General features: G+C 36.6%; 1 protein-coding gene across 3 annotated transcripts in view; it reads right to left on the bottom strand.

Annotated features, from left to right (window-relative positions):
* Positions 1–348: 348 nt before the first annotated feature.
* Positions 349–12,156, bottom strand: part of LOC113050374 (inositol 1,4,5-trisphosphate receptor type 1-like) — a 31,759-nt gene continuing 19,951 nt past the window's right edge. For 2 of the 3 annotated variants that reach the window (XM_026213287.1, XM_026213288.1), the window contains 23 exons: positions 11,757–11,941; positions 11,329–11,477; positions 11,010–11,121; positions 9,498–9,624; positions 9,243–9,415; positions 8,329–8,509; positions 7,837–8,090; positions 7,376–7,576; positions 7,115–7,225; positions 6,248–6,343; positions 5,962–6,090; positions 5,475–5,570; positions 5,191–5,383; positions 4,967–5,089; positions 4,692–4,867; positions 4,375–4,539; positions 3,145–3,334; positions 2,952–3,041; positions 2,352–2,464; positions 2,106–2,271; positions 1,645–1,805; positions 762–923; positions 349–577 (listed from right to left, as the gene is read on the bottom strand). In XM_026213287.1, the coding sequence (XP_026069072.1) occupies positions 500–577; positions 762–923; positions 1,645–1,805; positions 2,106–2,271; positions 2,352–2,464; positions 2,952–3,041; positions 3,145–3,334; positions 4,375–4,539; positions 4,692–4,867; positions 4,967–5,089; positions 5,191–5,383; positions 5,475–5,570; positions 5,962–6,090; positions 6,248–6,343; positions 7,115–7,225; positions 7,376–7,576; positions 7,837–8,090; positions 8,329–8,509; positions 9,243–9,415; positions 9,498–9,624; positions 11,010–11,121; positions 11,329–11,477; positions 11,757–11,941 (3,431 nt within the window). In that variant the 3' untranslated portion in view covers positions 349–499. Of the gene's footprint in view, positions 578–761; positions 924–1,644; positions 1,806–2,105; positions 2,272–2,351; positions 2,465–2,951; positions 3,042–3,144; positions 3,335–4,374; positions 4,540–4,691; positions 4,868–4,966; positions 5,090–5,190; positions 5,384–5,474; positions 5,571–5,961; positions 6,091–6,247; positions 6,344–7,114; positions 7,226–7,375; positions 7,577–7,836; positions 8,091–8,328; positions 8,510–9,242; positions 9,416–9,497; positions 9,625–9,822; positions 9,871–10,644; positions 10,681–11,009; positions 11,122–11,328; positions 11,478–11,756; positions 11,942–12,156 lie in introns of all 3 variants that reach the window. The other variant, XM_026213285.1, reaches the window with a different exon arrangement.

Below are 12,156 nucleotides of genomic sequence, written 5' to 3'. Positions count from 1 at the left end.
GTCTCACTCATTGTTTGTTCTAGAAACTTAAATGTAGTGTTTTTTAGAAATTCTAAAATAACGAAATATCTGAACATCTAAATTTCTTTATTTTTTAAAAATATATATAAAAACTTCACACATTATATTAATATTCTCAAACGCAATCCATTTTGATAAAAATGTGTGAAAAAATCCATATGTACGTAACTCTTAAGAACCACTCTATGAAGGCATCCTATAATACTACACTCATACACAGTGCAAAGATAGTTTCTGATCACATTGGTGCTTAAAAAAAATAATATAGCATACAGCATACAGACCTCATACAGCAATGATGCTCAAAATGTCTTGATTGGAGTCCTTCAGTGAGTATACATGTCGAAGTATCACCAGACATGACTTCATGATCATATTACGAGTCCATAGTAAGATAATATAATAGCATGTGGTTTTAAGGCTGTGACGGTGTGATTGAATATATGCTGGAATGATGCTCCATAATGTTAGTCAGGCCTCAGGCCGGGTTGATGTTGAGGTGGGCGGGGTTTCCCAGCAGACCAATCCGCTGCTTGTGTTTCCTCTGTTCAGTCATCTGAAGATTGACAACAGGGATGAGCTCAGTCAATCGCATTTAACTTCTACACATCTCATACCACAAATTGACAGCTTATGACGCCTCTGCAATTTAGGTGTAGTGCAAGCATTCCAGTTGTTATTAAGAATAATTTGATAGAGTATGTAGACACACGCCTTTATAAAACTAGTCAAACACAAACCTGTTCTTTGAGCTCTGTGAGCTGATTGGTCAGGTTGGAGACCAGTCTCATTGTGGAATCAAGTTTCTCTTGCAAACTACGCAGTTCATTTTGTTCACCCTCACCATCGCTGCTGACCAGTGACATGGCCCTCATACGTGGAAACCAGTCCAGATTGTGTTCCTGAATGGGGGTTAAAGAGGTCACGCTACTGATAAACAATATGAAAAGGATAAATCATGATGTTATGATTTTATCAAAGCCTGCCTTGTGTGGAAAAGGTGCAATTAAAAAAAAATGCTATGGATGAATAAATAGATTTCAAGTCGACAAATGACCAGGATATGTTCTTTTTTATGATTATAGAGATTAGGTTATTATAATTTGTTTGTTTTATTATTTTTCTATGGAATAAAGGTTATGAAGTGCATTTTCTAGGACCATTAAGATTTTTTTCTTTGTGAATTTTTCTTCCCTTATTCTAACTGCTGTAATGTGAAAATAAATATTAACCTCTTTGTAATGCTGTTAAATTACAACAAAATTAAAGTACAAACAAATCCCAAGTACTAATATATAAATTCTACTGCTAATAATAATAGGTTAATGAGAATTGAGGGGGATGGTATTTGTTTCATTGTCATGAATAATTCTAAATTATTCTTTATGCACTATGCAAAAAGAATAAAAGAATATTCTTTGTGCATTACACACAATATAGATTTACTATATATATATATATATATATATATATATATATATATATATATATATATATATATATATATATATATATATATGAGGTTCAGCTTGATAAGTAACAGACTGCACATGAAAATATTTAAATGTCTTCTCGTAAAAGCTTGCTGTTTATGTCAAAGTAGACAGTCATGTATGTTCTCACCTTGATCATCTGAGCGACGTAGCTCTCAGGGCCTGTGTATTCAGTGGAGTCCTTGACCCGCACCAGCACAATGAAGTACAGGTAATGCCATAGGTTGTGCTCTTCTTTGATGTGCTCCTCAAATGTCACTGTTTTATTATCAAACTTATCTCTCTCCAAACCTGGGGGAAGGCATGTGAAGGCATATATATCCAGTAGCGGTATTAACATTAAGTGACATGGCACTATGCTCATTGGCACATCGAGTGACACTTCAGGTTTTGACACTGACAAAATCCATCGACATTGTCACAAGTGTCAGTGGCACATGCCATTCTCCGCTGACATTTGTATCACCGAATGTGCCACTGAGCATAGTGGCATGTGCTAATGGCTTCCGTACGTCAGATTCCATGTCACTTAATGTTAATACTGTCTCTCCATATATGTTTATTTGAGTATAACTGTGCTTCTCATCTCACCGCAGATGAAACATGTGGTCTTGAGGATCTCCTCTTTCCTCTGCTTCTCACTTCTCAGATCAGCAAACGTATCAATGATAACACCGAAGATCAGATTCAACACAATGATGATCACCAGGAAGAAGAACAGAAGGTCATACACAACCCGTGCAGCGAACAGATGCTCCTGCAAGCACACATTCAGGTTTTGCTTAAGGTTGTTATATACAAAATGAAATATTATTGTAAATATATGCATGTCTATACCTCTTTGGACGGCTTGCGCAGAACATCTCCAACTCCGCCACCGCTCCTGAGACCGTGACTCAGTACAGTGATCATACACATCCACAGAGAATCACACGCTCGCTCTACATCATCTAGAAACACACAAAACTCACCATGTAGAAGTTCTGCTTCCAGTCACTTCCAGTGTACAACTGAATGTCAGACTACAAAATATTTCCTAAAAAGTCATTTAATATTTATATATTTGGATAACATGACTGGAGTAATTGGACTTGGGCTGGATTAGGGTTTAAGAGTCATATTAGTATTACTAAATTAATTAATAATACTTAATAATAATTGATAATAATTTGTGTTTCTTTAGTACATTAATCAATTAATATTGTTAATAATAAATTGCTTTTTAAAAAGCAGATTAAATCATGCCCCCTGACCTGTATGCTATTACAAACACATTATTTTTTATTTATTTGAACTAAAAACATATATTCAATGTTTCACTTGTCATAGACGTATGACAATTAAGCTCACAACAATTTAATTTGGGGAAAATAAGTGATTATTTGGACTAAATAATCAGCACATCATGCAATAGTTTGGATGAATTTTACTGCTCACCCTCCTCTACATCTGCAAGCGGACAGGACCCATTTTTTCCATTGCAGACTCCCTCAGACAGGAAACTAGAAGCCAGGTTTACTCCCTCCTCTGACACATTCATTTTCAAATTCAACAAAAATATTTTTCAAACCCAACAGCATGAACATCACTTTGTGGTTTGCTTTGATATGTCTGTGTGAATGCATATTACCGAGAGTGCTGTTGGGGATGCGATTCACTTCCAGGATAAAGTCATCCTTAAAAAACATATATCCAACAATGGAGAAGAGGTAGACCAAGATCAGACCCAGAACAGCTGTCAGGACAATAGAGCGGCCATTTCGAGTCACACTCTTGATAACGTTCAAAAGAGTCTCTTCCCTGTTCACCAGGTCAAATAACTACAAATACACAAATGTACAATTAGCTGTGTAATAATGGTGTAAATATTTGCACTGACAATTATTTGATTCTATCTTAAATGATTAAATACATCATGAAATTAGGACAATATTTGTTATATATATATATATATATATATATATATACACACACACACACACACACACACACACACACACACACAGGGTTTGAAGTTTCACAAAAAATTAAATTTCAAAAATATCCTTTTTTGGATACAAAATTTTTATGTTACTGGCCATTCATAACTTCTACTAGCTAAACTATAAATAAATAAATAAATAAACCAGATTAACCATATTACAGCTTCATCTATACAGTTAATATATTTATTATTTTATTATTATTATAACATCTGAATATCTACAGGATTTTAAAATCAAGTTTAAATATTTTTACGACCTTTATAAAGCTTGCATAAATAAAATTAATACCATACAGTTATGGGTTTTCTCACAAGCAAACAGCCTTTAAACTATTTTTGAGAAAAGGTGTTACTCAGAAGTATCAATTATTACATTAATTTAAACAATTATTTTATTAATTTAATAACATATACATATATCTTAATGACTTAATTGTATATATATTTTTAAATGCTCTAGCATTAGCTTCTTGTATATCCACTGGTTCAAATTTACAACTGAGTGTTTGTTGTGTAAAAATCTGGGTCGATTTTCTCAGTGGTCAGCACAAAAAAAGCAGAAAGGCTTATTGAAGATGCAAATCAATTCTCTGCCAGCAGGAGGCACTCTTGGAGCAGCAGAATATAGCCATTTCCATGGTAACAGCAATTATGCTGTATTTAATATATCATGATGACTCATGAGTTCAGTATTTGCGCTGATTTGACTTACATTAACTTCCCCAAGAATTTGAATTATGAAGAAAAGTAACCCCCCAAATTGACAACATTACCTGCCACAGCTGTAATATATATTATATTATACACACACACACACACACACACACAATTTCTGTTTAGGTATAAGTTTGTAAAAATGTTCTAGTGTAAGGTTACCAATAGACTGTAAAAGAAAACGTGTCCAAAAAGGCCCAGAGTGCAGATGAGAAGGTACAGCAGATGAAACAGGAACTCTCTATCCATCACCATCACCCAGTAACCACGGGTAAATGTCCCACGGTTACCCACAAAGCTCAGCATGAACACTATCTTATTACAAACCTGCGCAGACACCAAACAAGGTCAGATCGTCAGTACAGACGGACACCATGTAAGACTATTAGTAAACAAACTGTGCATATAGTGTATGACTGCATGTGAACTTGTATGCATTCAAAATCTAACCTCCCATGTGTATTTGAGTGTGACCTTACATTAAAAGCTCCCAGGAGCGTGAGCATATGCTGCAGTCCCACTGAGAAACCAAGCTGCAGAACACTGCAGATGACCAGCACTCGCACTGCGTTCGGCCTCGGTGACATCAACACAAATCCCAACGAGCCCAACAAACACACCCACAGCAACAGAGAAAGAGAAGGGTCCAGTGAACCTGAAACACACACACCACAAGTGAATGTTCACACTTAGGCCAGGCATATTGTGGAAGGAAAGGCAGACCTGTGAAGACAGTACAGAGGGGGGAACTCACTTTCACTCATTATGTCCAGAGGGTAAAAGAACGCCACCAACAGATTAATGAGAACAGCCAGGTTAAAAGACACATTACTCCAGAACGACATGTTCCGGCTACACCAGTACAACACTGGCTGTGCTGAAAACAGAATAAGAGAGATCCATTTCAGAAATGATGATAAAGTAAGTTTCACAATTTAATTTAAAATGAATCATTTTCAAACCAAAGAATGAATCTACCTCTTAGTTTTTTCTGCCACCTCATTTCGTTGAAGAGGTCGTCTGCGTGCAGGAAGAAGTCATTTATTTTACTGCCCTGTTCATCTCTCTCTGTACCATAGTACACACGCAGCTTGGACTCGTTTGTGAGAAAAGAGCAGATATTTGGTACGGGAAACACAATCTGTTCCATAGTGCGATCCTGGCGGACTATCTGTGTATACACACACACACACACACAAGAGCATAAGATGGGATTTTAAAAACAATACAAACGATTTGTTAAAAGTGTTTGTATGTGTTACCTCAATCTGTGCGGTGTGTTCCGTGTAATACTCTAGGGCCTGGTCCTCCCCACCTGGTTTCAGTAGTATTTGCAACTCCTTATTGTGACGTGACAGCTGGAATAGCAGGTTAAATCAGATCACACTGCAGATTTAATGAATTGCTTAGATAAAGCGATATACATTTGGTGTTGTGGTTGGCCACAGTCTAATTAAACTATTCTGATACAGGGCCCAAAACTTGCCAACTGTGAAAAGTTCAAATTGGCAATTAAATAAAATGTAAATATATATATTTATCAGTAAGCCAGCAACACAGAATGGTAATCTAACACTCTCTGATGGAAGTGTTGTGCATAATTCAAACTATACATCTGTTGTGGTTTGCTTCATTTGCCACAGTGTGAAATTTATCATTTATTGCAAAATACAGTTTCACAGCTGTTTATGGACAACAAATGTTCTCCTTATAAAATACACTGGCATATACAGGAGTGTGTGTGTGTACCTGATGTGCAAGGATATAGATGTTGTGTCCAACATTGCGAGGTGACGCAGCATGGTCCTCTCCGTTCTCCAGTTCCTCATCCTCAAACTCTGCTTCACCCTGCTGGTAGGCCATTTTCATCACCTCCACCTTAAACATGAACACACACAGCTGGGGTTATGCAGATGTTGTAGCAAAACAAGGTTCATGTTTAAGGTTTACTATCTGTCATCACAGAATGACTCCAAGATACAGTTAAAGCAATGAGTGAACCACAATGTACTGGGAGGATAACTAACACACTCACTAGTTCTTTTGGTCTCATGTTGTACAGGATTCTTTCTGCATTCTCACTGTCATGACGGCTCTCCATGATGGCCAGCAGTAGCTTAGATGCATTATTCTAAGGCAAAAAGGACATTATTAAAGAATACGACTGTGATGTGATTGTCACTGTCTCTCACATCATTTGCATCTAAACAAAAAAATGACTGATCGTCTTGATTACATTTTCACATATTTTTTACTCTGTTCTACTTCAAATGAACTTAAATATAACATTGTCATGTTAACATAAAAGGTTCTGTAGACTTTATAGCAGTGGTTTTCAAACAGGAGCAGCAAGATGTGTTCAAAATATTTAAAATAAGATTTAAAAAAAATGCTAAAACCGCTAAAAATCAGTATGTAAGCTGATATCGTATTTCTTAATTGAATTAATTATAGAGAACATGAGAGTGATTTCTAGTTGTGAAAAAGTCATGGAAATTCTTATAATTAATATACATTTCTCTAGTTATGTCAAGCTCAAAAAATCTGTTAGTGGGTAGAAATAGCTATTTGTGAGTAAAAAGTATTTTTTTAAATCCTGTAATCACAAAAAGCGCCTAGAAAAGTCATGTAATTCATCAGTAAAATAAACCCAGAATAACACCCAATCATTGAAACTGGAATTATGGAATATAATTAGCTATAATTTAGTTATTTTATTATAATATCGCTCTTAGTTTTTGTAAATAAGTCTAAAAATGACCAACTTTGTCATCAAGTACCAGAAGTCAAAAAGGTTGAGAACAACTGTTTTATCGGACTTGAGGCCTGACCACTTTGCACAGTCAAATTCATTGTTACCATGAAACGAGAAGGTTATTACTTTATCAGTGAAGTGATGTACCTTTAGTTCTAGAACCAGATCCATTCTCTTTCTGCCAAGTGGATTAATATCATTCAGAATCAATGCAATTATGATATCAATGCCATTAGACTCATGGGTGGCAATGCAGTTCTGCAAAAAAAAAGAAAAGAAAGAAAAGCATAACAGAACATATTTAATGCTGAAAAAATGCTTATGGGTGATGGAAAGATTATGAGTGCAAAAAAGGAGGAAAAATAAAGGTTTGCGGGAAAACCATAACTGGAATGATTGTGTACTTGCCTGGTTATCATGGCAGGGCCCTTGACAATATTCAGTGAGACTCTCTACAGTCTGATTAATGAGAGCCACATTATGCTGGTTGATATATAGTCCTAACAGTCCCAGGCCTCCTGTTGTGCTGCCACAGATACAGTCCAGGAACTGCAGGGTCTCACATACCAGGTTATAATTGTTCTTGTTGTTCTGACAGCGCAGAAAATTCTGCAGGAGAAAAGAGAAAGGTATAAACATAGATGATATATAAACCAGACCAAACCAGTACATCAGCTCATAAACAAGACCACATGACACAACACAATACTGTTACTGTCAAAGTTTGAGACCCATCCTGAAATCCAACCTAATGTTGACTTCCTTCTGGCTCAGGTCTGATAGTGAACCTCTAATCAGGCCAGAATAACAAAAATAAGCTATAAATTTAACAGACGGAGAGGCAGACAACCACACACACAAACACACACCTGCAAGTCTCGATTATGGTTCTCACACAGCAGCTGTAGGAAGCGCAGGATTGGCTGCATGATGAGGATGACAGGGGTCATCTCGCCCTGCTCTGTTCCTTTATCTCCACCCCCTTTGTCTCCATCAGCAGTGCCATACGCCTCCTCAGGATCAGCATCTCGTCGATACGAACCGTAGGCCTTCTTAGTCACAGCAGATGCCTCCAACAACTGCTCACGAGTATCATCAGTCACCACGACACCTGAACTTTTTTCTGGAGGAAGAAATATATATATACCATTCAGAAAAAAGAGAGAAAAAAAAAATATATATATATATATTTTTTTTTTATAATCCTCTCATAAAATGATATATCAAACTTTATAACATTATGCAGTGATCTCAACAAGTATCTGGACATTAAACCATGAATGTCATTGTATCAAACCAAGTTATAGTTATTGCAAAGAAAGACAGCATATGATGAATGATGAAGTTTTGACAACCCGGACCTCTCCCGCGTTGAGGTGTTTCTTTGTCTGGTGTGTTGTCTGGCCGCTTGTTGCCCAGATCACTGGTGTTGACGGTAACAGTGGCTTTGATCTCCAACTGAGCTGCTTTCATTCTATCATAAAACACCCTGAAAAACCTTTCAGAATTTTTGTCTTCCGTTAAACGTTTGAAGAAGGAATGCTGCAATGAGATAAGAATAAAAACAAAAATCTATCATTATGTTTGTGTTATGTTTTATGGAGAACTAGTGGAATTTGAGGGACGAATGGAGCTCAAGCATAGTTCAACCAGACCACGACATGACAGCCAGCGTCAGCTGACGCTCAACTGATTGTAGCTCCTCCCACAATAATTAAATACGATATGTAAGTTCATCCGTACCCACACTGGCCTTAGTCTGACGTCCATACATTACCCTCCTCCATCCCCAACTCCTCATTATAAAGGCGTCTTGTCTACAGAAATCATCTATCAGCTAATCATTGCTTAATCTTATCCAGTCTCATTTACAGACCTGTATCACTACTGCATGTAGTTTTATGTCTGTTGCATAGTAAAATTCAAGCAATTGTATGAGGCCTGTGGGGTTTCAAACTTCAGTGAGGTTTGCTTGTGGACAGCTCAGAATCTGAATTTTTTTTAGTATTCTTTGATGAATACAAACTTCAAAAGAACAATTTATTTGAAATAGAATATCTTTGGTAACACCATACAAGTCTTTTCTGTCACTTTTGATCAATGTAATACATCCTTGCTGAATGAACATTGATTTCTTAAAAAAAAAAAAACAATTAAACTGAAAATAAAGAAAAATTACTGACCCCAACTTTTAAACTGTAGTGAACATTAGATAACTTATTACCACAACATTCAATTCTATTGCTTTATCATTTCACTGACAGGCCTTTCTAACCTGTATGACGGTGTTCCCGCCCTCCAACAGTGCAATAGCCAAAAGGATGCTTTCATGGAAGACACGGTCACTGGTAGCATTCATAATAAGATCAATGACAAGGTCAGATGCCCCTTCACGGTCCAGATGACACTGCACCTCCATCAATGACATCTCAGCCCTGCTCAAACCCCCTGAAGTCATACAAACACACAAAAACAAATGTTAATTTATACCACAAATGTTCCCTGAAGCTACAGTGAAAAATGAACCCACCAGGCTGGGTCTTGACTGGTCCTACAGGTGCCAGCGTGGAGTTACTGAAGGAGGTCAGACTTTCTCTCCGCCCACCACGCCTGAAACCATAGTAACGGTTGACGAGCAGCTGCCGAAGGGCCTCCCCCTGTGATGAGTATGAGAGTATGTGTTTCAATGTGCATTTGATTTTTAGAAGCTTTTATTTTTTTTGCCATTGTTGCTTTGACTTGTGCATCGCATGGCTGCAAGTAAATATTAAAGGAATAGATATAGTTGAACCAGGGCAGCTGAGAGGTACAGATGTGTGGTTGGAAAGCAGGGTTAGGTGAAGTTAGTGACCTACCCTCCTCCGATCCTCCAGCTGTTTGGGTGGCAGACTCACATCCACCACCTGAGTGAGTGAGCAGAGTGGACAACAGAACACTAACACAGAGTTAGTAGAGTATCATCATGCAATAATCTCCAGCTATATCCTAGCAGCATGCTTGTTGTTACAACATCAGTGGACAAAAAATGACTAAAATTATGTGTTTAGTTCATAATTAAGTAGTTAGTTATGCTATGGAAGTGATTTATGTAAGCAAATCCTTATATGCATTAGGATTAAACAGAACAGAGTGTAAACAGAATAAGTAGATGAGAATGTTATGGTCAGAATAAAAGGTCTGTAACATAACAGTTAATACCTAAACTGTCCAAAAATGCAGTTATTACCTAAATATTTTGTAAATATTAAGCTACACTCAAAAGATTGTTGCTAAATCTTTCAAAACAATCTTTCATTTTGCTATAACATTATACTGTATTGGCAGCTGCAGCACTATTAAAACCACAAAATGGTTTAAAGAACAAATTCTTTTGTGTTTCTTATTGAAACAGAATTCAAATTAGGGCATACACATTTAAGGGCATGCTCTTTTTATATATACTTGTTTCTTTCACACCACAGCTTTGCAAAATAAAGACTTCATACTTTTTAGTGGTAAAAAGTTGTTTTAGGGGAAACACTTAACCAAAACAGACCAACATCCATATCACATCTAACAAAATGTGTGTACTAAGGTCAATTTTCATATTCAGATTCTCAAGGATAGAAGATGAAAGTAGAGAAAAAGAAGGTAAATAAACAAGGGGAAGATGGGATGAATGACAAAAAGAGGACAACCTCAGTGACATCCATCTCATCATCAAATCCCAGTAGCTGAAAAAGAGGAGCGAAGGACAGGGTTAATGAAAGAGTGGACATACATCAAATTAAGCCAGTAACTATTAGTGACCTGAGTGTTAACAGGAAAACATAACAGGGGAAATGTGATCATCATCACAAACTTCATCAAAGGTGCTCTTAATGGACTTGCATTTGTGATTAAGATCACACATGCAGACACTATAAATAAAGACAGTACGTGTAGAGGACAATACAATCAACCTCTCACAACACCTAAGATGTTTTGCTATCACATCTGTATTCCATCTTAAGAAAAACACTTCTATTAGTCCTTTTATTAATGCTTTTTTTGTGGTAAATACCTTCTCTCCATATCCTCTGTCTTTAGTCATCATTTCTCTGAGTGTCTGCAGAACTTTGATACAAAGCCTCTCCTCATTTTCCTCTAGAAGTTGCTTGGTATGTTTTATCAATCTGTACAAAAAGCAGATAAAAGTGTACTAGTGTAATATTATGTTGTACAATAATAATTTATATATATATATATATATATATATATATATATATATATATATATATATATATATATATATATATATATATATATATATATATATGTATATGAAGTAATTACTAAAAATACTGCAGGGTCATTTTTGAGACAACAAGAGTTCATCTTACTTGCAGATGAAGCCTCCACTCTCACACTTGCGGTGGGCTTCAGTGTGCTCTGGGAACAGCAGTTCTGGACGATGGAGAACATCCACCAATACAGACAGCTCAGCCTGAACCAGAGGCCTCAACCGCTCCTCCAATGCAGACACTATGTCCTACACACACACACACACATACACACACACATACATAAATTCTAATTAGCATTTAAAAACACATTTAACACAGATATTTAAAGAATATTTTGAATTGATATTTGAAACATTTTAGTACTGAATAAAATTAATTAAAAATCAATTACCTAACTGCAATGCATTCTGGGACTGCATTCTCCATGAAAGGATACGTGTGATACTGCCTTAGAATTTGGCTGAAATGATGCTCTTTCGGCGACTTATTAGGTATTGAAAACAGAGGCAAAATCACTCTCTCACCTGGAGTCTTTCAATAATGTTGCGGTAGTCTCGGGAGGTGGTCTGAACAGAATCTCTTCGGGCAGCATTACGAACGGACTGTCTCCAGCTGAGGGCTGTTTTCTGCACTATGTTGTTGGACTTCATGAACAGATTATTCACCTGACAGTCCAGATCCACAGGAATGGCTATGGCCCTGCCTTTAGCTGCACAATAATAAACAGACAAAGACACATACATTCAGGGTTATGCATTTATGCATTTATGCATGAAAAACAAGCAAGGAGGTTCAACATATACATATTTTAGTTCGAAATTTATAAGGAAGCATTTATTATTTTTTGCTATTGTGTTTGGTGCCACTGGTAGTTCAGGAAACTTCGAGTCAAACCGGTTGAGAACCACTTTTCTCTGAACTTTT

Source organism: Carassius auratus, chromosome 31 (assembly GCF_003368295.1).
Source record: "Carassius auratus strain Wakin chromosome 31, ASM336829v1, whole genome shotgun sequence".
Lineage (NCBI taxonomy): Eukaryota > Metazoa > Chordata > Actinopteri > Cypriniformes > Cyprinidae > Carassius > Carassius auratus.
The sequence above is the reverse complement of the archived record's forward strand: the minus strand, read 5'-3'. Positions and strand labels throughout refer to the sequence as shown.